A 27,388-nucleotide genomic window follows, 5' to 3' on the forward strand; every position below is an offset into this window, starting at 1 on the left:
CCAGGGACGAAGCAAGAGGGTGAGATGCCCGTCCGTCTCCAGGCACTCACTTGCTCTGCTCTGAACTGGAGAGGAAGACCAGGTGATCTCTGGGATCCAACCCAATGCTGGCGATGACCCGAATGTGTAACTGATTATTACACGGACTCCTGCTGAGGACAAGGTGGGGGAAGACTTAGAGCCAAGATGATCCCTGCCTCCCAACCCAAATGTCTCTCCGAGGGGCCAGGTCTGCTGTGGGGTCCGCTGCTCTGATACCTTTCTCCGAAAGCGTTTTTTTTTTCTTCTTCTAGGCTGTTCTTGCTGGTGATTTAATTCTTTCTGCAGCATCTATAGCTCTGGCACGAATTGGAAATACAACTGTGATCTCTATTTTAACCCAAGTTATTGAAGATTTGGTGCGTGGTAGGTTAATTCTGACTTTTCTTCTTTTTTATTCAGTCCTAGTCTAATGAGCCAGGCAGTCAAGCCGTATCACAAGTGACCCCTTTCTTTCTTTCTTTGTAGGTGAATTTCTTCAGCTAGGGTCAAAAGAAAATGAGACCGAAAGATTTGCACACTACCTTGAGAAGACCTTCAAGAAGACCGCCAGTCTGATAGCCAACAGTTGTAAAGCAGTATGTACGTTCTGTCTCTGTTCACGTTAAAAAAAAAAAAAAAAAAAAAAAAGCCTCCTAGCTCTTTCTTGGGAGCTGCTCTTCATGGGGAGCATTTCCCTGGAGAGCCTTCAGACAGTAACCCAAATCCCACGAGGTCATTGAGAAAAGAGTGACAACCCCGAACAGCGGAGAACTTCTGCCGCGGGGCTTGTTTTGTGGTCCTCTCTTGCTAGGTGGACGTTCACTTTTCGTCTTTCCTCCCCAGAGTGGAATCCGAATAAGCCCTCTGCACCTGGTCTCACCTCCTAACTGTGTGACATTTTGAACAACTTCTCATAAATAATTTCTTTCCCAACTGTTGTCCCGTATACCATTTCTGACATTTTACCCTTAAAAAGTGGCCAAGTGCTGTGTTCTGTAATAACACTGTTTGCCCAGGAGAAAATGCCTATTAGATTGTCCTAGGGTTCTTCGTCCTTTGTCATGAGTAGTAGATCCTTTTGGGTCTTTTTGCATGAAATACAAACGGGCCGTTTTCCAGGGCATCCGGGTGGCTCGGTGGGTAAAGTGTCCCGCTCTTGATCTTAGCTCCAGCCTCGATCTCAGAGTCCTGAGTTCAAGCCCAGCGAAAAAAGAAAAAAAAACAAAAAACAAGCCATTTTTCTTTGGCTATAAGTCAAGTATGAACCGTAACTTTTTCTCTCTCTTGCTTTCTTTCTCTGGCCTTCCCTCCGCTCTTCTTTTTTTAAAAAGTCTGTAGTCTCCTGAGTCTGTAGACTACAACCTGCGGCATTCAGTGCCAGCCCCTAAATGAGAGCTGGTTCTTGCCATAGCATTGCTCCTCTGACGGCATCCCCGCCTAACCAACGCGGCAGCGACGGATCCTGGGCAGGCACCAGCCCGTCGCCATCAAAGCAGCGGCGAGGGAGCCCTCCGGGGGCAGGTGTACATTGCTGCTCTCGTGCTTTCCTACTACCACTGCGGTTAATGAGGGCTCTTCCTCAGGCCTCTCCAGTGAGAAAGGCCCCTTGCCGTTAGAGTCTCCGTTCCAAAAAGTGTCAAGAAACAGATAATAGGGACGCCTGGGGGCTGAGTTGGTTAAGCCGCTGCCTTCGACTCAGGTCCTGATCCCAGGGTCCTGGGATCGAGCCCCGCCTCAGGTTCCTTGCTCGGCAGGGAGTCTGCTTCTCTCCGCCTCTGCCTGCTGCTCTGCCTGCTTGTACACTCAAACTCTCTCTCTCTCTGACAAATAAATAAATAAAATCTTAAAAAAAAAAAAAAAAGAAACAGATAATAGTCATAAAAAAATGAGGACATTTTCTTTCTAAAAAGATGTAATGGAAACTCTAAGATGTGTGAATTACGTAAACATGCTGGCCATGATTTTAGCCATTTTTGTCTTTATTGAAAGGGCCAACATTTTCTTTTCAAGGAATTGCAAGTGTGGTTTTTTTAAATAGAGAGATGGATGAAAATATGGTAGAAACTAGAATGCTGAGTAAACGAATGAGTGATTTTAAAAGGGGGTGCCAGAAAGCTGTTACCTTAACCCTTCATTGGCCATCCTACCTCTGATGGTCGAGGTCTCCATGATGTTGGAGTGTCCACCTTGCTGGGGCGCTCAGTGAGGCTCACGGATGTGTTCGCAGGCTGAAGACAGCAGCAGCAAGCACCAGCGGGTAGCGGGGCTGCTCAGACTGAACACACTGAGAGTCGTCGTTCCCATAGAGTGGACGTCCCACAGGCACGGGGCCACAGCTCTCCATGAGAACCAGGCAGGTGATCAAATCCCGCGGAGAGCCAAGGAGATGGGCCCGAGGCACCAAGGAAGGCCTGGATTGCAGTCCCTATCTTCTCTGTTTGGGGAGCCAGAGACGTTCTGTTCACAGCACACATAGTTGTTCATAAACCGCACCTCGTGCTTTACAGGTTAGCAAGGCACCAGTAGACAGGGTATGAACAGGGCTCAGTCCTTTTTTAAAAAATGAAATGCTTTATGCTCTCCACTAGGAGGCATGCTGGCATCATCCCACAATGACCCACTTTTTCTGTGATTTATTCCCAAACCCTGGAACTGTTAGAGTAATAAAGCAAAATCATAGTGTGAGCGTTCTACATGAAAGATTCTATATTTAAGTGCCTACGGGTAGAATATTCCAGAGGTGTTACATATTCAACATGGCTGTTTTTATGTACTCCTGGTATTCAAAATGCAAAGACATGGGGCTCCAAAAGTTCATGCAAAGCAAACTAGAAGCGCCCAAAAGAGGGACTACAGAGAATTTAAACATCAGAATTATTACGGAAGAACTAATCAGAGTCTAAGATGTTATGGGAGTTGGAAGGAAATTTGAGCAGCTTGTTATTTGTTCTATTAAAGACACCGCCACCCCCTCCCTGAACCACTCCTTGTATTTTTAATAGAAATAGTGTAAAGTCTGAGAGAGGGCTATCTAGGAATGTTTTAGGACAGTGACTGATAGGAAAATAGTAGTGATATTTTTAAATGAGTGTTATTTATTTGTATACATAGTCACGCAGAATACAGTTGAGCTTCCAATGAAGGCTATGATTTGTTCCCCAGATAATCTGATGGAAATGAGATCTGAGAGATCCAGTGGCCCATCCAGTGTTAGTCAGACAGTGGCTGAGCTGGGATTCGAACCCAGAACTAGGGTACTGTAATCCTGCATTTGTTTTCTATCCTTCCTTCCTTTTTTTTCATTCTTTCTCCTCTCTCCAGTGCTGCATAAGCCCTGGTTCCTGTTACTTTATTTTCAAAGCCACAGTGCACCACTTAGAGGATTTTCTTTTGTGGCTCGTATTTGCCCAACACTGACTTTTGGTACAATATTCTTACCTAACCTGCAGATAAACCTTATTCCTATTTTGCCTACTGTCATAATACTGTCATGCGAAAGGGGAAAATCTTCTGGTTCGGGATCCAGTCCGGGTTCTCATGTTGGATTTAGCGGTCATGAATCTTTAGTCTCTCCGTCTGGAACACTTCCCTGGATATTTTGAAGAGCACAGGCGGGTTGTCGTCGAGCCTCTTGAGTTGAATTGGTCTGTTGCTCCGCATGCTGAGAGACAGGTTATGCATTTGGGGCCGGAAAACAGCAGAAGGGATGCCGTCGCCTCGGTTTGTTGTGTCCAGGGCCACGTGTCCTGTTACTGGTGATGTTCACTTTGATGACTTGATTGTGGGGGTGACTGCCTAGTTTCTTCACTTAAAAGTTACTGTTTTTCTGATCCGGGAAGATATTTTGAGATTCTGCTTCTTATCAAACTCACCAGTTTTCGCATCTGTTTATAGTACCGTGACGGAGGCAAATGAGGGTTGCGTGCGTTCTCTCATTCCTTTTACCCCGCGTTTCTCCAGTCTTAGATGTATGGCCTCCTGCATTGTTATTTAGTCTATGGATTACAACGCTTTATTGTTACTTATGTAAATGCTGAAGAATTCCATATTTGGCCAATGGGAAGGCCATTGAACCCGGCTCCTTTGTCCTGTTCATCAACCCCCTTCATTCTTTCCGCACTTTATTCAAGCCTCATCTTGTCCTTTCCAGCACTGTTATTCGTAATTCCTCCAAGGAGGACTGTTCCTTCTGGTGGAGAATGGTATTTAGAAACCAAGGTCCTGCCCTGTATGTTTGTGGGTATGCGTCTATCTAGGTCTTTTTATATCTCATCTATGTATATGTATGTATTTTATAATTATATAGTTATTTTTAATATTTGAGCGAGAGATAGCAGGAGCAGGGGGGAGGGGCACAGGGAGGAAGCAGCGGACTCCGCGCCGAGCAGGGAGCGGTGCGGTGCCTGTGCGTGTCGCTCTGTTGCCCCGACGGGTCACGGGGCCTCCGGCTTTGTGCAGGCGGCAGAGCGGACCCGGGCTGCGGTGGAACTGGAATTCGCATCGCTCTCTTCTAAAGGAACCCGAGCGACTTGGAGGGCGCTCGAGGGCTTTCCCTACCTCGCCGCTCTGTGCCGCGTGTGTCGGCGGGTTTTCCCACCCTCCAGAGTGTGTGTGGGCCCCGCCCCCGCAGTTTTAACGGCTCTTTATGAACTAGGAATACTCGCTCTTGACCTGGGGTTTATGCTGCCTGTGTGCCCCCCCCCCCCCCCCCCCCCCCCCCAGTACTTCTAGCCGGGTTTGACGACAGCCTGTTCCGGTACTTCTACCGTAAGGACGCGCTCCGGCCGTCCGGTCCGCGCAGGCTGTGAGCAAGATGCCGTGCGCGCGCACGTGTCTGTCCCGGCCGGCGCGCCGTCAGAAACAACAGGCGCCTGCGCAGGCAGTGGCGACCCCGGCCTTTCCAAGACAGGCTCTCGGGAACCTTCCAGAAGGTGGGGCGGTGGGCCTGCTTCTCCCCGACCTGTTCGCCGAGCTCCGCTGTCTTGGACTTAACTGGTCCTGGTAGCCCACGCGCTGCGGCAAAGCCACGGGGCACCGTCTTCAGGGGCGGGAACAGGAAGCGCTCGCGCCCCTCCTTCGTGCTTCTCGTGTGGACCTTCCCGGCCTCGGAAGGACGGACGCAGGCGGCCCCTCCCCGGGCTGCGGCGTGAGGAGTGGGCTTGCCCCGCGCTCTGAGAGTTCGGAGCACGAACGGCCCTTGCATGGTCACCCCGCAGCAGCTGCCCACGAAGGGCTGCTCTGTTCCGGGTCTGCGTGTGCGCCCGAGGGGGCCGGGGCGCGGGCCGCACGGCCATGGGCTTGCTCGGGCTCGTCGTCTGGCCTCTGGGCCGCCACGCCGCGTAGGAAAGTGATGAGAACATTCCCCGCAGTCCGACCGTTTGGGTTCAGATTCTGATTCCATCATTTCCCGGAACCCCTGGTCCGTGCATTCTGGGCATCCAGGCCTCGCTCATGAGCGAGTGACCACGCGGGAAACCTCGGGCTGGGACCTGCCGTGTCGGGTGCCCAGCATAGTTCGCTGTCGCCGACCATCAGCCGCAACAGCAGTGCCCCTGGGATGCCGTGAGGCTTAAGAGACTCTGAAGTCCCCATCCTAGGAGCTCCGTAAATTTAGTCCAGTGAGTTCAGAAGGAGAATGGCTTTTAAGTAAGTGTCTTTTACTTCTGAGGAAGAAAGCTGGCACCTCGGTGCTGTTTTGCGTTGCGGTAACTGCGTGAGCACGAGTGCGCAGTGAGGAGGGGGGCGTCCTCGCGCTCTGAGCTCGGCACCTCCCCGGCCGCCCGGATCTCGTCCGCTCGTGCGCTCAGCCGGGGTGATGGGTAGCTCGACTCTCGCCGGAGCTTCTAAATTGCCTCACGTGTGGTCTCCCAGATTATTTAATTTGGTTGGAAAGAGGACCCCCTCCCTGTAGCAGTTACGAGTTTATTATTCACTCCAGGAAGTGGCCCGCTGACCTCTCCTGACGGCGCACTTTGTCATCGCTGGGCATGCAGCCAGGCGTGACACGGCCCAGGCTTCCTCGCGTCATCAGAAACGTCCTCAGGGCTCAGCACGTGGTGGGATCTGGCTTTTAGTAGCCACGGGGCACGGACACTGCCAGCTCCTGTTTCTGTGCTTGGGATGGGGAAGAGGATTAACAATAACCGCAAACTTCTAGTGTTAAAACCAGATGCCAGGCACCGTGCAGAGGTTTAAAAGTTGCGTGACACGCATAGCTGGCAGCAGCCCTACCAGCTCAGGGCTTCGGATCCTGCGTCTTAGAGAAATGGATGCGAAATACCAAGGAATGCGCGGAGATTGCGGGACATCTCGGGGGCATGAGTGCGCCCCTAGCGGCCTGACTGCCGAGCCCCCCTCCACCCTCACTTTGGCGCCACTAATGCCTGAGCTGACTGGGTCCCGACCAGGGGGCCGGCGGAGGCAGGAACAGAAGTCAGGAGACGGATTCATCATCGGTGACCCACTATAGGCGGGACACGGATGCCATCTGGCTCTCGTGCACTCCGTGTAGACATTTCCCCTCCAGTGGAGTCGATGCTGTTCTCGTTCCCTGCTTTGGGGGTTCACCCGATCTTTGTTTTCTGGAAATGGGGCCGGGCCTGCTTAGCATGCTTAGCAGAGCAGTGGAAGTGCTCTCAAGCCAGTGCCACCTAGGTTTTTTTGAGTTTTAAAAAGACTTAGAAGTGCTGTTTCTCCTCCCAAAAGCGGGGAGGGCTTTTAAGCAGTTGTGCATGAGGAACAAGCCGCAGGGCCGGTGAAGACGCTTCGCCGGTGAGAAAACAGTATCGGTCTGAGCGTGCGGTTGGAGGCTGTTACATATCAGGAAGTAACTGCGTTTGAGAAAAGAGTGAAATCACCAAAAATTATTAAAAGAAAGGAACTACAAATGAGGAAATAGATGGCAACATCATGTACGATTAGAGCAGATGAGCTATCTCTTCCTAAAACAAGGCCTAAATCAATAGATTTTTTTTAAAAATGGAGGCAGATGCGCCTGCGTGCTCAGTGGGTTAAGCCTCTGCCTTCGGCTCGGGTCATGATCTCAGGGTCCTGGGATCGAGCCCCGCATCGGGCTCTCTGCTCGGCAGGGAGCCTTCTTCCTCCTCTCTCTCTGCCTGCCTCTCTGCCTACTTGTGATCTCTGTCTGTCAAATAAATACATAAAATCTTTAAAAAAAAAAAAATGGAGCCAGTGTATAGGCCACGTTTGCTGTGTGCTGAAAGCAGCAAGAAAGAGGACTTATCCCGGGGAAGGAGGGGTGGAGAGTAGCTTCCCTAGAATCGAAGAGAACAATCTGCGATGGAGGCTAAAATCCTTCCACTGAAAGCACGGGCATTGTGTGAGCATCTGGTCTCGCTCTGGTGGCGGGATTTCCTGACTCTGCGTGTGATACGCCTCACCACCTCTTCTTCGAGGGAGTGGGTGTCTGCATCCTTGCATGCAGGGGGAGGCTGCCTTGCTTGTTGTCTGCAGCTTATTCCAGAATTCTCTCTCTGCTTCAGGTCTCTGTCCTAGGATGCCCGGACCCAGCGGTGCATGAGATTGCCTATCAATACGGAAAAAATGTGGGCATCGCTTTTCAGGTTGGTCCTCTGCTTTTTAGGAACGTGGCCCATTGGCACAGTGGGAAGGGCAACAGTGACACCCAGGGTGGCCGCGCTGCTGACATCGCTTGTTTTCATTCACTAGCTCATAGATGATGTGCTGGACTTCACCTCGTGTTCTGACCAAATGGGCAAACCAACGTCAGCGGACCTGAAGCTCGGGTTAGCCACTGGCCCGGTCTTGTTTGCTTGCCAACAGGTACGTTTCCCCAACTCCCACAGACACGGAGCTTTGGATCTTCCCGGCTCAGCCGATGGGAAGGTTCAGATAAGGAAGATGTGGGAAAGCATTTACCTAAGAGACCTCAGATCTGGAGTTGATCCTGACTTCTGTGACTGAGATGTTGGGACCAGTTATTTTTCTTCTGAGCTTTCTCTGCGCCCTTACCTGTGACACTGAGGATGGACTGTGATGGTCACAGAGGCGCTTCACAGATTAAATTATGAGGATTTCCATGTATTTTAGGTGCTGACAAGGTGAATGGTCTCCACATCTTGATTATGGGACTGGACTTGGGGTGTACCTCAGAGCCCCTTAAAAAGGCACAGGAAGGGCCTCCGAGCATGAGAAATTCTGCAGTTCTAGAAGTTTAATGAGACGCGCTCTCACAGAGCCTCGGCCGTGGCCTCAAAATGTCAAGAAGTCGGTGGAACGCACTGCTAGAACCGCGTAGCTCCTTCCTCGGATTGAGGGACTGTCCATTAAGGAAGGAAGTAAAGCTGCCTTCATAGTTTCCTTAGTGTGGATGAGAGCTTAGGAAGTTCACGTGCTGCAGGGACTGTGAGGCAGGCAGACGTTTCCAGAGTCTGCTCTGGAGCCCGGCCACATCACTTGGGGCTGGGCCAAATGTGGTTTGCAGTAAGTGGGACATTGGCTGGCATTTGGACATCTTTTTAATAGATTTTCATCTTTGTAGTGTATTTAAGCCAGTTAAAACTTAGCAAAGAAATAAGATGTTCATCACCATGCCACGAAATTAAAAATTAGCTCTTCAGTCTAAAATTTTAGTAACTTTTAGTCTTTCTGAGATTTTTGCCTCCGTTCTTTCTCAGAATTTACAAAGATAAGCTATGTCTTCCATAGAACTCAGTGATTCCGTTATTGAAACCAGTGACCTTGCTTTTGATCAATTTCTGGTCCAGGAAAGGAGAGATCATCCTTTTTTTTTTTTTTTTTTTTTTTTTTAATTTATTTGACAGAGAGATCACGAGCAGGCAGAGAGGCAGCCAGGGAGAGAGGGGGAAGCAGGCTCTTTGAGCAGAGAGCCTGATGTGGGGCTCAATCCCAGGACCCTGAGATCATGACCTAAGATGAAGGCAGAGGCTTTAACCCACTGAGCCACCCAGGTGCCCCAGGAAAGATCATCTTTTATCCACTGTCTAGCAGAGCCATAACCTGGGTAATTCTCCTTGGAGGAAGCTGATGGCTTGGGGGGTCTGGGCCAGGACAGCATACTAGTGGATAGCAGACACGGCCCTCCATCTAGACAACTATGAACACTGGTCTGTCTGCTCCAGAGACCCTGGTTAGCAAATGCGAGTGAAGGGTCCTTGAGTGAAGACAGGTTATCAGGATGACTAAGGAACAGGTCTTTTCTGGAAGAAGCTTGCAGTCTACCAAAAAGCTTTGGGTGTCATACTTTTCTAAATCATAGCAGTTACAAGTAATCGCCATGAGCCCCCGTGACACTAAGAGCTAAGTCGTAGGAGTCTGTGAGATGACAGAACCGGTGCCTGTCCTGCTTGAATTTGCTTTCCTCCACACAAAGGAGTGAGGAGTAATTCTCCCTTAAGATACAGTGGGTCAGAGTCAGGAGGAAAAATGGATCACTCCTACACGTTAATTAGTGAGTAATACATAAGAGATTAAAAATGCTGGTTTAAAAAAAAAATGCAAGGAAAAGGAACACACAATAGCTTACAGCGTCCCAGACCGCGGTGCTACGAGCGTCTCACTGGGAAATGCGGCATCACGAGGCACCCACTCACCCTCACCAGACAGCGCGTTCCCATCTGCCCATACGGCGGTGGGGGAAGGAGTGAAAAGCCGCGCGCGGCGGCCTCGGAAAAGGGAACAGACCGCCAGGCCGAGAGGAAGTGACTGGGCAGAGCTTGTTTCGTAAGCAGACTCGCCGTTCTGTCCTGTGGCGCTTAGGCCAAAGTGACTCAAAAACGTTGAAGTCGTTTTCAAAGAAAGCATCAAGTTTAGGCTCTGTTGTGGATGAAACTGTCAATAAAGGGGATTCTTGGCCAGAAATGTGTGAAAAGATTTTTACAGGGCCTTACGTGATTTTGAGTAAAACAGATGCCAAAATAACACGAGACTGTGCAGTGTCTCCATTTTACGAAAGTGCGTTGTTTTCCTGGTTGGCAGAGGATTCTTTGATACGCTCTCTCTAATCTCCCAACTCCTCTCTGTGGTAGGTATTATGCCCACTCTACGGGTAAGAAAGCGATGTGCAAACTTGGCCAAAGTTAAACATCTGGTAAATGGCACAGCAGACAATTACACACCAACTCCTGTAAGAGCAGTGTTCCTTTCGCTCCACGATGTCCGATTCTGGCAGCGTGGACGCTGAGGAGAGCTTGTCTGATCCCCCGTGGGGCTTCCCGCAGAGCAGGTAACTCGTGTGCTCTGGGCCTGGGTCGCTCCAGAAGAGCCTGTGTCAGCTCTCGGGACCTGTACTAACCAGCCCACTTAGTGGAGTCCTCGTAAGAGGTCTGTCATCTTTTTCCATAGGTGGGTGAGTTTTGTTTGCCAGTTACTTAAATGAGTCTTTGAATTTTTCCATCTGAGAACACCGAGTCTCGACCACAAGCAGCTCTGGGAAACCGCTTACCCTTTTCCACCCAGCTGTTGTTTTGAAATAGGAATTCGTTGGACCCTGCAACTTAATAGAAACTCCCTCTCTTTGAATTCACTATTTCTGACATCACTCTGAAGAGCTCTCTGGATAAGTTAGTACGGGGGATTTAAGAAAAATTTCTGGAGGGGTCCCGGGATGACGGTGCCCTTCCCTCTGTGTGTGTACGTGGATTTTCTGTAAGAACAGAAACGTCATGTTAAATCTTTAAAGAGTATGTAAGTTGGATCTTGAGCTCTTCAGAAACAAAATGGAAGTGTTTTGGGGGTTCTTTTTTTTTTTTTTTTTTTTTTTTTTGGTGAGATTACATTTGTTCTCAAATATCCTTTAAAAGATCTTTTCCTTTCTTCTGTTTCTCTTATTTGATAAAGTCACCAGACCCAAATGTCAGCCTGTAACCGCACTTCCAGCTGCCATCAGCAGCCCCAGCCCCTGCACCAGCTGTCCTGGCTTCTGTTACTGTTGACTAGCTGTCCCTTAGTTACCCAGGTTTTGTGTGAGTAATCTCGCTACATTTATTGATCACCTTTCTAGTTTAGTTTAGTTTATGGATACATTTCACAGTTAGAATACGATTTGTTCCATTTTTTTTCCCCCTAACGATTTATTTATTTTAGAGAAAGAGAGAAAGCTGGGGGGAGGGGCCGAGAGAAAACCCTCAAACTCCCTCCTAAGCATGGAGCCTGATGCGGGGCTCCCTCCCACCACCCCAAGATCATGACCTGAGCCGAAATCAAGAGTCGGACATTCGACTGACTGAGCCACCCAGGTGCCCCTGACTCGTCCTATTCTTAAAAGGTCTCCCTACCCTCAAACTAGAATAGCCTGGGCAAAAGTTTTCTTATTTCTCACGAAATCTGCAAGCAGGCAACTGTTGTTCCCGTTAACGCTTCTCGTTTCTTCCCCACATCGCACGCAGTAAGGGGACAGAGGAATGCCTAGGGGAAGAGTTCGGTATTTGCATATTAAAATTGCACACACTACATGTTTAAAGGAAGGATGTAGTCACACTCACTGCAGATATTTTCTTCAAACTTGGCTTGCTCGATGCTTTTTATAATAAAAGGAGTCAGAGAAACCACACAATCAGCACATTTTACCACCCTTGTTGGTACGGCAGAAAGAGCTCATGTACCATAAACAAAGTGATTATCCCAGATGCCCAGAACAGCGTCCTCTCACCTCTGAGGATGTGGCCTTCCGATTTTGGAATGCGGTATTAAGACAAATGTTTACTTGATTTGGCTTTTTACCACCTAAATTGATTGATTGGAGCTTCCTGATATGTTTCCTATAAAACTTACTCTATTCTTAAAAGGCCAGTAACTAAAACAAATTACCTGTTCTCATTTAAGAACTGACCGTCTGCTGGCCTTTACATTTTCTAAGCATGTGAGCAGCCTCTACGTGTTTGGAACTTTGTTCTGACACATACTTGACTCTGAAAGGAACTCTCTTAATTCTTCATCTGTCATCATCCGGTTGAGGCTTTTCTATGTGTGCCCTATTTTTTCTTCTAGGATTACTAATACCGTGATGGTGGTTACAGGACAACAACTTCAGGCTCACTGCCAGGGAAAATCTGGCAACTGCTGTAAGCACTGATGTGTCCAGAACCAAACATATCTTACCTCTTCTGTCATGGAACCAGAAGCTGTTAGAGCTAACGGGTGTCCGCTCATTTGCTTAAGCTCCCTCACGACACTGAGGAGGAGGTTAGGACCCACAGGTGACAGAGCTCACTCAACTATGGAGGCTCCAGGACTAGGGCTCTGACTAGTCTAGAAAATGAAGGGATCTGGTGTCCTGACTTCCTGGTCGTTAATGGTGACAATTCTCCTGAATTGTTGCTCCCTACTGCAGAGCGTAGGTTGTCTTCAGTGTACCTGTTTCCTTTTCTCTCTCAGTGCCACAGCTTAACTCTGGTCTTCTTTATAATCCCCTACAGTAACAGGACAGGCCTCTCTGCCTCCTCTAATTCAGTGGGTCTCAAACTTGGCTGCACATTAAAAACACCTGGAGTGCTTTTGAAATCTTGATGCCCAGGCCAGACCCCGCCCCCGCCCCCGCCCCCACCAGCAGAATCCGAATCCTTGGGAGCAGATCCAGGCAACCATAAGCTTCCCGACTGACTCTAGTGTGCAGCCAATTTTGAGCACCTTCTGCTCCTAATACCCTCTGCTCAGACACCTCAGTGGCTTCCAAGTGTCACTCAGCTTAGCACTAAAAGTAGAATGCTTAATTCCCACCCTCATCTTGGGCCACTGCTTCTCAGAATGTCAGCAGAATTCGTATCATCCGGGAATCTGCTAGAAATGCATGCTCAGGCCCCATCCCTACTGATCAAGAAACCTTGACGGAGTGGCCCAGCAGGCCTCTCGTGATTCTGGTGCAGTGTAAAGCTTGAGAACTCTTAGGGCAGTAAGGAGATTTTAGGGATATAGCTTGTCCGTTCTTTCTTACTCAGTGTTGGACCCAAGACTAGAATAGAAAGAACACCAGAATGAACAAGGATCAGCAGCTGCTTCTGAGCACCCGCTCAGCCCCGGGCATGGAAGACGGATGTCTCTCTTAGCTCTGCTTCTTTAATTGCTACAATTTATTACCCCCGCCCCCAAACCATCTAAACATTTAATCACCTTTTTGTTTTTTCCTGTTATTTTATAAACTTAGTGTTAGAACATTTGATTCTCACAAGAGCAATAAATAAATATTTTCTTTCTTTATGGCTAGTTCCCAGAAATGAATGCTATGATAATGAGACGGTTCAGTTTGCCAGGAGATGTGGACAGAGCTCGACAATATGTATTACAGGTAAGATCTTTTTTTGAAGATTTTATTTATTTATTTGACAGATCACGGTAGGCAGAGACAGACGGCGGGGGGGGGGGGTGGGGGAAGCAGGCTCCCCGCTGAGCAGAAAGCCCGATGCGGGGCTCGATCCCAGGACCCCGAGACCACAACCCAAGCCAAAGGCAGAGGTCCAACCCACTGGGCCACCCAGGCGCTCCCCAGGTAAGATTATTTTACGAAGAAAAAAGGCAGGAGCAGGTACAGTGCAGCAGAGTTCTTTAACCAAATAACAGAACAAATTTTAGATGCAAGACCAAGTGTGGTCAATTGTTGACTTGACAAAAACTGAGGAAGAGAAACTTGTATGATTCTTTATTCTTCTAGAACTCTTTCTGAAGACTAATTTAAGTGGTCTTGGGTAAGGTTTGGACATTAGGACTTTTTTAAAGCTACCAAAGTCTTTTTTTTTTTTTTTTTTTTTTTTTTAAGATTTTTTATTTATTTGACAGAGTCACAGGCAGGCAGAGGCAGGCAGAGAGAGAGGGGGAAGCAGGCTTCCCGCCGAGCAGAGTGCCTGACGCGGGGCTCGATTCCAGGACCCCGGGATCCCAAGCCGAAGGCAAAGGCCTTAACCCACTGAGCCACCCAGGCGCCTCTATCCAAGTGATTCTAATGTGTCGTATGGGCTGAGGCCCGCTGGTTTGAAGCAGTCTTCCCCAAATCCACCAGCAGCACCCAGACAGGCCTCCTGGTGCCGGCTTACCGTTGCCACCACCGGGTTATTGGGTGTTCACAGCCGTCACCTCAGTGTGGGCCATCCCTGGTCCGTCCTAGAACTGCCATCAGTGGTCACTCAAGAACCCACAGAGGCAGACTGTTTCGCCTTCGGGGCTGTCCGCTTTTTTCAGATATACTGCACATATCCTCAGAACTTTCCAGAGGAAGCCAGATCTTTTTGCGTATTTTCACTTTTCAGTAACTGTCTTTCAAGAATGAACTCTTTCCAAAATCTAAACCCAAAGTTATTTGGAGCCAGTAGATCTAATGAATGAGATGGGTGAGCAGTTTTTAGTGAGCTAATGTGTGGTCCGATCTATGGTCAGTGCAGTCCTTCAAATCATTGCCTTGCAGATTTCCAAAAAGCAAGACCCCCTCCCCTCCAAAGGATGTATTTCTCTTCAGTCTCATACTGTTAAGCATCAGAATGTGCTCTCCCACCTCTCTGGAGGGTAGTCTGGCAGTACTGTGCGAAACTCAGGAGAAGGACGGTAGCTGATAAAGAGGTGATGTACCTGGGAGAGGCTCTGCTGTCAGAATTCCTGAAGGCTAAAGTGGGAAGTGGGACTGCAAAGAGGGGCAGTTAACTGTCGCTTTTAGCAAAACAGTGACGAAGATCCAGCAAGCCTCGGCAGACGTGCATTTAGAAAGGTACAAGAATGTGCTCTTAAATTCTCCGAAGACCTCTAAGTCCTAACTCCCTTCACCCAGAGCTCCTTCCTAGTCCCTGTTCCTTCATTAAATGTGAATGAACTAGGATTTACTTAGAAACAACTAGGATTTACTTAGTAGAATTACTAAACCCATTGATGAAAAGTTTGGTGAATGAGACCAAGATAAACAAATACTCAGGGAAAAATATAAACTGGAGGGTAAAAAAATACCGTATCCATGGAATAAGGTATTTAAAAAAAAAAATAAGTACAAGCTCAAAGAATTCTAAGTGGTTGTGAAAAAGTAGCTCCAGAGGAGGGAGGGTTCTAACATGAACAAATCCTTAAGAACATAAACAGCAAGAGAATAAAATGAGAAAAACTTTGCGAGGATCAGTACGACGAGGTAACAGGCGTTTCAGGAAGAGAATCCAAAAAGAAAATGGAAAGAGCGGTCAGGAGAAGAGTTCAGAACTGGCTGGTGCACAGCAAAAACCCTGGACGCTAAGAGGCGGTAGGTAAGGCCTTCCGAATGAGGAGGAAACATTCTAAAGCTAGAATCCTATATCCTTTCAAACCATTCACTGAGTTAAGTCCTCCTCCCACTTACACTATAGAGTGATCTGTGGATGTATTTTAGTAACATGGAAACCCCAAGACCGTGAAAGCTGTGAGCTCTCAAACCAGCGGAACGGGCTGCAGCCCACAGAAACCTGCTGGGGATGGCAGCGGGTGCAGCTGGAAGGCGGTCAGTCTAAGCAACAAAGAGGATGATGAAGGCGGTAGAAAGATCAGGCAGTTACATTCAAAAGTGGGATTTGCTATATACTAAGGTAAAGCAAAATAAAATGCATCCTATTTTGTATCAGTAAAGTACAGAAAATCGGAGGCCTTTCAGAGTGACGCCAGGAATATTCTACTCTGGATGGCAGTGGGCTCGTGAGCTTGGAATGATGGGGAAGGAAATGAAGTGACAGTACATGACTTGATTCTGTAGTAAACATATGTACATCACGGAAACAGCGTTTTATGAACGTTCCGCTTTTAGAACCAACATAAAAACATGGCTCCAGAAGAGAATGCAGATCTCTGTAGTGTTAAAGAAGGGGAACACTGGTATCCTTGCGATAAAGGAAGTAGTTGGTGTGACATGACGACACAAGTAATAGAAGAACTGAAGATGGGAACAGAATTACTGAATCAGGAGGCGAAGGGCAGCTGGGCTAAAGCCTCACCTTTCTCAGCACAAAGGCAATAGATAATGGCTGAAGTTGCTAATTAAGCAGGTAAAGCCGGGGGTCCGTAGAAGGGAACTGTTGACCTCCATCCTCTGTGCTTTATTATGTATATGTTTGTTTTTTAGATTTATAATTTTATCACTTAAAAATCGAATACTTGGGACACCTGGGTGGCTCAGTTGGTTGGGCGGCTGCCTTTGGCTCAGGTCATGATCCCAGCATCCTGGGATCAAGTCCCACATTGGGCTCCTTGCTCAGCGGGGAGCCTGCTTCTCCCTCTGCCTACCACTGTCTGCCTGTGCTCATGCTCTCTCTCTCTCTAACAAATAAATAAATAAAATCTTTAAAAAAAAAAATCGAATACTTAAGGGCAAGTAGGTGGCTATTTGAGATTAATGAGTTGCTTTGCACGCTGATTCAATACAAATGTGCTTCCATCTGAAGAAAGTGCCTCAACGCAGTAGGCATGGAAGCTGGAATGATGAGCTGGGAGGGAGAGACAGCACTGGCTCACGACAGAGACATTTTAACTGTCACAGCAAGAATTTAAGAGCTGAGCAGAGAGTGAGGCGTCTGTCCTCTTCTGTTCTTTACCCACCAGAGTGACGGTGTGCAGCAAACCACCTACCTCGCGCAGCGGTACTGCCACGAAGCAATACGAGAGATCAGTAAACTTCGACCATCCCCGGAAAGAGATGCCCTCATACAGCTTTCAGAAATTGTCCTCACGAGAGAGAAATGACAACTCTTTCTGCTGCTTCTTGGCAGCTGTTCCACCAGACCGTGCCTAAAGAATTGTGTGAAATATTCTTTGCTTCATGTGCAGGTAACCAAAAATCATTTCAAAAAATCATTTCAACGTTACTGATGGGCAATTTTTTTTTATTGGCAAAGTTTTTCAGAAAACTTTTTAAATGTAATTAAACCATCCGAATCTGTCACTCTAGGTCTGTAAATTCTAATCGAGGTATCTTGATGGTTATATGTGGTATTGTTTACACTGTTAAGATCCACATGTAAAGCCATTACACAAATAAATAATCAATGTTAAAATTCAAATGGTTTATCGTGTTTCACCATAGGAGTAAAGGTCGCAAAAAATGTGAAGTCTACATTTCAATCCACATTAGATTTTAACAGTATCCAAAATTTCATAGAGGAGAATGGTTTATTATAAAAGACTGTACATAAAATTTAGACAACAGGTTATATACAAAATTAAGAGAACATTCCACTTGAAAAAATGAAAAAGGTTGCTAGCTGATCACTAGTGATAACTGAAATCATGTTTAAAATTAACAAAGGCAAAATGCATATACAACAGTCACATTGATTTGGTAGCAATAATGGCCTTTAATTTTCAGAAATAAATGTTCTGCACTAGTCTTATCATTTACTATGCTGTTACACGTCTGTAACGCGCAGTACGTAACTGTAATTTGAAATCCAAACAAATCCTCAATACACAGAAACCCACACTTCTTGAGTGCTCTACTTTAATATCCTAGGCAATATTGAATTACACACAAGGTAAGAAAAAAACATCCCTCTAACCTTCCCTTAAATTAAGAGGAGACACACAAAGTGCATGTGTTGCATTTCAATTGTTTCAAAAGACAATATAAATCTGTTGGTCAGGTATATTCCCCGTTCACTGATTATATATGATCCACCTTTTTTCGAATTATTTTCTTAAAACATTTTTATGTTGCTAGTGCCAGGTAATGGATTAAATAGCGCCTATTCAAAAGTCAATTGCACCCACTTCTACAAAAACAACATGTAAAAGATATTTCCTTTCATTGAACCCAGTATACAACAATCCACTGGAAAACCAAAGGACTGATACGGCAGTCCTTAAGAATTTTACTTACAGAATGTGCATACTTTAACACATTTTCTTAGCTTTGAAAAAGTTACTTTAAAAAAGGAATTCAGCAGATTGACTTGTAAATACCCATCTCAGATTTTAAATCTGCACAAATCAGTCACTGCCATTGGGACAGGTTGAGATAAGGCTAATATTTTTTTTCCAAGTTAATATATTGAGAAAATAGAACCATAATTCTGCAATAAATCAGTATCTTTATTTATTTATTCATTTATTTATTCATTTATTTATTTATTTTAAAAGCAAACCAGTGAAGGAAAGGACAAAAACCTTTGGTTCACTTATGTATTTATGAATGGAAAAAATTTATAATGCAAATTCACTCATTAAAAAACTTAGGTACAAATTACAACATTACAGATAACCCTTTGTTTTGTTTCACATGGAGACCTTAGAGACTCAATTCATTTCAAGAGACCGAAGTACGAGTACTCCAAGTAAATATTACACAAATTGGAAGCATCTTGGATTTTTTTTAAGTATATTTCAATACATAAATTTGTATGCATGCTTTAAACAGATAGCATATTTCAAGAATGAGAAAGTCTAAACAAAAAGTATGACCAGCACCAGGATTGAAATTTTCTGATTTTAATATTAGTCTGACATAGCGTTAGTAACCATGCTGCACTGAACATGTAATGGTACAATCTGAATCATGATTTGTTAAATATTATACCCCACACCCCCAGAATACTTAAGCTGGTCATAAAGTTAACTGTGTAAGTAAGCACATAAGCATAATCAGTTACAGACAGCCTCTTGTATAAATTGCTGTTTAGCAATTCACAAACTGCCTCAAAGATGTATGCTTACAGGTAGACATTCAGTTATATCAATAAAACAGCATGTCCTGAAAGTATGGGCACATTTTAAGACAATTCTGTTAACCATAATAGTCCCACAGTATGACTGAGTAATAAGAACCACCTACTTTAAAAGCAAAAAATTTAATCAGTATAGTGCATGATTGATTCAACATAGTTCCCAGGGAACAGACCAGTCACTCGATTGCAGACCCCTTCATACCAGCCGTCGTCATTCTTCTTTATTACGTAAATGATTGCACCCTCCATAAATGATAGCTCATCATCCTTGTCTTTTGTATAATCATATATTGCCACAACTATGGAAAGAACAGTGGAAATGCCATGGTAAGTGCACTATTTCCAACATTTAACTGAATTTTTAAATGCAATGCCAGTTAAATCGATAGTATAGCAAAACCAACTATTTGTACATATACTGTTAATTCTTACATTGGTAAAAACAGGTTAAGTCAGTGGCCAACCATGTTCCTCAATCACTGGCGTGATGGTAGGACCAAACTGACAACTTGGCTAGAGAGAAGTCCACAGTTCCAACCAATCTATCCAGGAAAGATCCCTGAATTTTCATATTTATTACATGTTTCAATTGTTCAAAAATCAACTAAGTGCCAACCATTGCAAAACACCATTTTCCAAAATAGGGAGTGGGCAAAGCTACAGAGCTAATCAGTAAATCAAGGTAACAACCCAACCTAATTTGGAAATTATGCATATCCTGGGAGGTCAATCTCCTCCTACTCATCCACAGAAAATATGCATGTAATTTATGGAGCCATACCTAGATTGTTTAAAAGAGTATTTACATATGTTAAAGGTCAACGGGATTTTTTTTTTTTAAGATTTTATTTATTTATTTGACAGAGAGAGATCACAAGCAGGCAGAGAGGCAGGTAGAGAGAGAGGAGGAAGCAGGCTCCCTGCTGAGCAGAGAGCCCTATGCGGGGCTTGATCCCAGGACCCTGAGATCATAACCTGAGCCGAAGGCAGAGGCTTTAACCCACTGAGCCACCCAGGTGCCCCTCAACGGGATATCTTTTAAAGGGGGAAATAGGTGAGCAAAGACCCATTAATTAAGACGTAGAGAACGGTTTCCAATTCTCTGGTTTTGATTATTTTGAGTCCAAAATGGTCACTTCCTTTATGAACAGTGCTGTGGAAAAGACAGTCATCAAGACATTACTAGTCTGCCAAACAGGTTTATAAATTTAACTGTTCCTTCATTCTGCCTTTATAGCCTGATAGTTCTGAAGTTATATGTAATTTTCCAGTATATGTGAAATGGTATGTGTTAGGGATGTTCATTACTTCGTGTTATCTTTTTTCTTAAAACACTGCTTAGGGCACTTAAGGTATTTTGGAACTTGCTTTTCCCCTGAGAAAGGTAACTTCTCCTTCTGAATTAGTGAATTATAAGTAAGGAAGAGACCTAAAGTACCGATCCATAGCACCATTCACAAAATTTAAAATAGGCAACCTTTTTTTTCCCCTTTACAAAACCGTATTAAGTAAGCTCAAGTCCTTTCTCCTGCATTTTAATTCTGCAGCAGAATCATAGTTAAAGGTCACTGACCTATCCAGTTTCCAAAAAACCCAAAAACATACTAAATTATTATCCTGGGACGCCTGGGTGGCTCAGTTGGTTAAGCAGCTGCCTTCGGCTCAGGTCATGATCCCAGCATCCTGGGATCGAGTCCCACATCGGGCTCCTTGCTCATCAGGGAGCCTGCTTCTCCCTCTGCCTCTGCCTGCCATTCTGTCTGCCTGTGCTCGCTCTCTCTCTGACAAATAAATAAAATCTTTAAAAAAATAAATAAATAAATAAATAAATAAATAAATAATTATCCTGTTATTACTTTTGGCTACATAACCATTCAAGAAAACGGAGTGATTACTAGAAAATCATTAGTAAGGAAAATACTGTAATAACTTAGTTAACATACTACTAATTAATCTGTCAATTATTATTTATTAGCTTTGGTAACATTAATTTCTTTGTATTCACAGTCACAATACATTAGAGTTTGGGTATGTAGAGAACTTTCAGACTGATCTTGACAAAAGCCTGATACCCTCAAAGTTAGTCAGCAGAATGAAAGCTTTTTTTTCCTCGTGGTTTTAGTTCCACTTAGACAAAGAGCTGGTAACAGTACTGAACCCAAGTCCTTCTGTAAATGAATCCTAGTCGTACCCAACTTCCCCTACCCAATGCATATATATTCTCTCATACAATAATCCTTACTGCTGAGTACTTAATCATTAACAATTCAATGTCCACTCCACTCTCCAGAATCCTAACTCATACAAAGAGCTAAACTCCTACTTCTACATGATAAAAATTTGAAGACAGCTACCTAGTTCCCCTGCAATCTTCTCCTCAACTTAGAAACAGTGCTTTCAACTGTTTCACATTATAGGTGCACTTCCTAGATATTTTGTCTGCTGATACTCTCCTCCTGACATTCCAATTTGCACAATCTTAAAATGTGGTACTCAAAAGTAGACATAATGTAGTATAATATAAATGGATATGATCAGATTGGTATATATACCTATATTATATATATATATATATATATATATATATATATATATGTATACATTGTGTATATATAGCTCATAGTTCAACTAATGTACTCTAAGAATTTGGCTTTTGGAACATTCATGTCATATTGTTGATTAATACATTCAAGGAAATTTCTATTAAATCATCTTAATTCATCTTGTGATTATAAAGAGGACTATTTAAAAAGACTTTAAATATAATCCTCTAAATCTCAACTCTCTGACATAGACTACAGATCAGCCAACAATGGCCACTGGCCAAATCCAAACCATTGCTTTTTTGGTAATTTATTAAAACTTCTTTTTATCTGAACATGGACACATCCGCTCACTTAAGTATTAAGGGCTGCAAGAGTAGGGCTAAGTAGCTGTGAAAGAAGAGACTGTGTGGTTGGCAAAGTAAAAAATATTTCATTTTTGTAATACAAACGTGTCAAGTTATTATGTTGTACACCTGAAGAGAATGCTGCTGTGTTAATTATGTTTAAAAAGTTAACAATATTTATTACCTGGTCTTTTACAAAATGTGATGACCACTAAAGACTATTATTTCAACTCGTAAAGACATTTTGTCATTCTGCTCTATTGCCAAGTGTCTTAACCACTGTATCATTTTAAATTTATCCATTTTTATTAGTTCCATATTAATCCCAATTTAAAGTTAAATTTGCTTTTCCAAACCAGAAAATAAAGGTACACAACTCAAGACTATGTAAGTTTATCAACCTCAATATAACCACCACCTATTTCTATTTAAAGGCAGAGGAGAACCTAAACATAAAGTAGAGAATATATTCAAGATTTCCTGAACAGTATGTAGAATATTCACTGTTGAAAATATTTAAAAAGGTACAGCGTAGAGAGTGTAGTCAATGGTATTTTAGTAGCTTGTACAGTGACAGATGGCAGCCACACTTGTGGGGAGCACAGCATAACCTACAGAGAAGCTGAATCATATGTTGTAAACCTGAAACAAATATAACACTGTGTGTCAACTCAAAAAATTTACACACACAAACACACAAATATACACACAAAAGGAAAACAGCAAATTCCCTTTTAGCCATGTATTCAAAGCCGGCACAGGAGAGTGCTTGTGGTCTCGAGCTACAGCTACTTGTTTAACGTCAGTGAACCGAGTAAAGGCCAGTGTGAGGGAATGTGTTTCGAAAGCAATTCAATGTGCTTAAACTACATTACAAGCATTTTCAAAACTCGACAAACACAGATTTTAAAACAACACAGAGCTGGATGAAAAAAAGCAAATAATTCTCTAAAAACGGGATTTCTTTCTTACCATGGTTTTCTTAATGCATAAATTATAGTGAATGTCAGGTTATTTTGACAAATTTGGATGTTAAAGTTATACATAATTTCCTGAAATGAAATTCTAGTGATTATCTTCTCTTTTACAAGATCAACTAACTGAAAACTTTTTAATTGAGGCTCCTTCTCATGATAGTCCCAATTCATTTTAAGATATTTAGATATGAAAGGTTTCTCTTTTTAAGAGCTTAGAAATTTTGTTTTAAGGCTTTACTAATTGTGTAGCTTTAGTAAGTCATTTAACTCCTTTAAGTAAGTCATAAGTCATGTAACTCATTTCTCTGCCTTATCATCTATAAAATGCAAACAGGCAAGTTCATCTCCAGCTGGAAGCCTATGTCATTTGAAAAACCACATCTAACATCATGACGTATTTTTAACTTAAAAAATAAAGATAGGGCATCCCTTTATATTGGAAATGTACAGGAAATAAGGCTTAACTAAATTATGCTGGCTGGTAAACCTATTCAAAGGGTTGAGAAACATGGACTAGATGTTCTTTACAGCTCTCAAATTCTGTAGGTAGGTTAAATTTTCTTTACCTCCACTCAATGATGACTGTACCTTACCTTTCTCAATATAATTCTTGGGGGCCCAGGCAGGATCCCCATCTGCATACGGATCACTGTACTGAACTACTGCAGCCTCTTCGTCTTCATAATCCACTGGAGGTGGTGGTGGCGGAGGTGGAGAGTCATCAAACATGGGAATGTCATCTGGGGGAGGCGGTGGCGGTGGAGTGGGACTATCAGCAACTAAAAGAATTCAGATAATTGATTTGAATCAAAAATCAGAATAGATGAAAATTCATAAGTTAAAAGAATTTAGTAAAGCTCTAATTTGTATACAGCATGCACTATAATAAAACATGCAATGATTAGAAATAAAAGCTTGGTGTGTTAGAGCTTCTACTACTTGTGAGAATAATTTTGCAGTAATAAAATGAGCTAAAAATTAGAGTATTAGGAAGTGCTACAAATTAATGAATGCAGGAGGTTAGGAGACAATGTCTCTTTTTATAAGGATTACAAGAGTAAAAAAGTTTCCTTACTCCAAGGCTTGGGTCAGAACAAATGTCGCCCTTTAGTTAGCCCACCTCCTTAAACAAGCCTTATGTCACATTTCTCATCTGGACTACTGTAAATATTATGTATACCATCACATTTAGGATTCGATAACCACTCCCTGTGCACATTCAGGTCCCTAATTTCAGCTTTTAGTTGTCTTTTAGTTCCCCAGAAGTAAGCCTCCAGTTGATGGATATTTATTTTTGTCTATTTTAATCAAGAAAAAAGTTGGCAGTATCAGGTCTGCTTCTATGTGTAGGCTTTCTATTATTTAAATTTTAACCAGAGAAATTAAATTAGAAAGTGAATAATTAGAAGCTAACACAAAAATCTCACCGAGTATTTTTTAAAATATCTATAATCCATAATCAACATTTTAAATGCAGAAAGCAAGCTAAGAATTTTTGCATTATTGCTAGTAAAACTTAAGCATGGAATGGGGGAAGTTTTCCAAGAATACATCCACAATAAAAATTCTTAAAGTGTTGCAGGAAGATGTAATTAAAAACAAACAAACAAACAAAAAGGAACTTACATCATGCAAACCAATAATAATGACTCATACCTCAAGTTGTAGATGGGTGTTGTACATGTATGTGTGTGATTTATGTAATCGAACAGTGAAATGAGAAAATTGTCATAGAAAACTATGCTCACTGAACTACTATGACACCAGGTAACAAGTGCTCCCAATATTAAGGAATTCAAACACAGAACACACAAATAATTCTTAATTCAAAATTCTGATCCACAAATTTCTTTGAAAGTTAAAAAGACATGAAAATGTTTTGACATAAACTGATATAAGGAATTCTATAATATCTGCAGGGGAGAAATTCAGAATACCAACATACTAACTCAAATGCCAATTTCTGGGGCTATTTATGTGATCAAAGCATACAGTCATAATCTCTTTGTAATATAGGTTTTAAAGCTTACTCCACCCTATTTGGAATAACGTGCTGAGACTATAACCAAGGGATCCAGATTTAGAACACCTGTGGATAACAGCCCTACTTCCACAACCACTTCAATTCTGTGGGTTTTTTATTTGATCCTGTCGGGGGACGAGGAAGACTATGAGAAAACAAACCCTGTGTAGTGATGTTCATTTTGATAGCTATCAAGCAGGTCTTTTTCCATCAAACACTTGGGTCCATTTATTTTTGCTCTTACCTTCTCCACAAAGCTTCTAGTATTACCGAGGAGAAGAAAATGGGTATGAATCCACCCTAACATCAAAGAGCCACAGCTCCTATCCTCAATTTGGCTTAAGGTATAAATTATGTTTGCCTGAATCCCTAAATTGCATTTACTCATATACATAACTTACCAGTTTCATGTTTTCACTCAACTGTCTTCATGTCCAACTGCCATGAATCTACACTGGTTTATCTCCAAATTATATATACACAAGAGCAGAGGTCTACTCAATCTTATGCTCTATGCATCATCCTTTGTCTAGCACTGCACATAATTAGTTCAAAAATGCTGCCTGATGTTAATGGTACACAGATGTAAACACATGAACTCTTTCAGGGGCTCATGTCTTAAAACTGAAGCACATTTAGTAGGCTAACTGCCACAGGAAACTGCATATTTAACAGAGCACAGAATTCGTACTCCATAAAATATGTAAGATACTGATACATAGTTTATAATCAATCTTCCTAACATGCTTTCAAAGAAAACAGATCCTAAATAAAGCTGCACATTCTGCAGTACAAGTAGAGTAAGTGATTCCACTTTGTAAGTCTGGGGAAAAGAACTAAAATAAAACAGTACCATAGTCTTCTTTAGCAAAAACCATGTGTGTCCAGAATTACATACATTAATACTGAATTTCTATTTAAAAAAAGTGGGGGGCGCTGAGTGGCTCAGTCGGTTAAGCATCTGCCTTCAGCTCAAGTCATGATCCCAGAGTCCTGGGCATCCTGCTTAACAGTAGTAGGGGCGGTGGGGGGGGAGGGGGCCCAGCATCTCTCTCTCCCTCTACCTCTCCTCCCGCTGGGGTGCTTAGGCTCTCTGTCTCTCACATGTTCACTCTTCCTCTCTTTAATAAATAAAATCTTTTTTTAAAAAACTTACCAAAATGCTAGTCAATATGCTTTGGTCCCACTAAATGGATGTTTATTATGGCTATCTTAAAGTATCCTCCCATTGACTATAAGGCTGCTCAAGTTTTTAAAACTCTTACAGCATTAAGGACCAGCAATTTACCCTTATTCAGTTCTTTTCAAAAAATATGATTCACTTTTTTATATAAGTCAAAGTTTTCATATAAGTTAAACATATTAGAGTTTTCAAACAAATGTTAACAATAAGGACGGTTTACACTCAGAAATTTCAACATTTTGGAATTACATCTTATAAAAAGCCCATTCAATCATATATGGTTCTTAAAGGTAGAAACTTTGTCTTAGAGCCTAGCACATAACACTGAATAAACAATTATTTAACTGGAGGAAGGGAAGAAATGTGGAGAATTACACAACAGGGTCAGCAAAAGTTGAACAATGGAATTTGCCACACTGTATTCTCCTGGAGGATGGGGTAGTCATGTGGGTTACACATTTGTTGAAACCATTCTAAAATTTATTTGCATGGCAATGATCCCAAATGAAGTAAATCACTATTAGACCACCTTGCCATCTTAATCTCAACAGCTACTCTGGCCTAGTATAATTCAGTAATGGTGGTATTTTTTATTTTGTCAACACTCACTCTGATCGTGCAGTGAGGATTATACATCGTCCGGAACCTCAAGGTAATTAGGCAGTAATATAGACTACTCTATCCTAATCAAATCCATGTATTCAAAAGAATTTCCAAAAGTCATTCAACTGACATGTCTGCAAGAAGACCTCAAAGCATGAGATGTGCGTATTCAGAAATATTCCTCACGGGCCTGCATGTAGCCAAAACAGAAAAGGGCTTGCCAGTATCACACTCAAATGGATAACCTGGATATAAATTACTTATTCTTGCAGATTCATTCTTATTGTAACAACAAACTTTTATATAGGTTCAAAGTTATTTCTGTATAAAAATCTGAGGCTTTTACAAAGCTTTCACTAAAATTTTTATGTAACTAAAGGGGAAAAAATCCCTGCCCCCAATGCGTAATAAATTTAATCTCATATTTTAATTTTCTATATGCTGAAGAAATTTGCTGGCAACAGAATACAAAATGTCTTCTAACTCCCCTAATAACTATTGGAAGCTGGTAGTTTTCATACAATTTGAACTTTTATGTTTCACTAGGCTTTCCTTAAGAATCGCAAATATCAGATTTCATGTTTTAGATCATGTAAATAACATAAGAAAGTTGCAGTCTTGAAATTTATATGGGTCAGTAATCATGCACACAAGAGAAAAAACTGAAGACCGTGCTCTTCAGTTTCAAAAACGTATCTGCACCTGTTTTCAAGGTAAGATTAGCTTCTCAATAAAAGTAAGAAAATATGACTCATCAGCCATGCATGCTATAAGGAAACAGCCTCTACTCTTCACAGCTCAGTTTTCCCGAACTTACTGTTTTCCTGCACCCTGGCCACGAAGCCTGTGAGAGGTATCTGTGGAGTCAACTGAGGCATAGGGGGAGGGGGTGGAGCAACAGATACTGGCGGCGACAACACAGTGAGGGGGAGTAAAACAGATAAAGGAAAGAAAAGGAAACAAACAAAAAGCAGAAGTCAGTTACAAGGACCACAAACATAAGTATGCAAAGAACAGTTTGCAAATGAAACAAAACAAAACAAA

General features: G+C 43.1%; 2 protein-coding genes across 14 annotated transcripts in view; one reads left to right on the forward strand and one right to left on the reverse strand.

Moving 5' to 3' along the window:
- The window catches only part of PDSS1 (decaprenyl diphosphate synthase subunit 1), a 54,582-nt gene extending 37,573 nt beyond the window's left edge, over positions 1-17,009 (forward strand). For 3 of the 4 annotated variants that reach the window (XM_047740188.1, XM_047740185.1, XM_047740187.1), the window contains 6 exons: positions 294-405; positions 508-617; positions 7,524-7,604; positions 7,711-7,824; positions 13,223-13,303; positions 16,552-17,009. In XM_047740188.1, coding sequence (XP_047596144.1) covers positions 294-405; positions 508-617; positions 7,524-7,604; positions 7,711-7,824; positions 13,223-13,303; positions 16,552-16,692 — 639 coding nt within the window. In that variant the 3' untranslated portion in view covers positions 16,693-17,009. Of the gene's footprint in view, positions 1-293; positions 406-507; positions 622-7,523; positions 7,605-7,710; positions 7,825-13,222; positions 13,304-16,551 lie in introns of all 4 variants that reach the window. The other variant, XM_047740186.1, reaches the window with a different exon arrangement.
- The window catches only part of ABI1 (abl interactor 1), a 119,632-nt gene continuing 108,969 nt past the window's right edge, over positions 16,726-27,388 (reverse strand). For 5 of the 10 annotated variants that reach the window (XM_047740174.1, XM_047740175.1, XM_047740182.1 and 2 more), the window contains 3 exons: positions 27,162-27,248; positions 23,129-23,314; positions 16,726-18,967 (listed from right to left, as the gene is read on the reverse strand). In XM_047740174.1, coding sequence (XP_047596130.1) covers positions 18,792-18,967; positions 23,129-23,314; positions 27,162-27,248 — 449 coding nt within the window. In that variant the 3' untranslated portion in view covers positions 16,726-18,791. The remainder of the gene's footprint in view (positions 18,968-23,128; positions 23,315-27,161; positions 27,249-27,388) is intronic. The other 5 variants (XM_047740177.1, XM_047740184.1, XM_047740183.1 and 2 more) reach the window with 1 other exon arrangement.

This window comes from Lutra lutra, chromosome 8 (assembly GCF_902655055.1).
Source record: "Lutra lutra chromosome 8, mLutLut1.2, whole genome shotgun sequence".
Taxonomy (NCBI): Eukaryota; Metazoa; Chordata; class Mammalia; order Carnivora; family Mustelidae; genus Lutra; species Lutra lutra.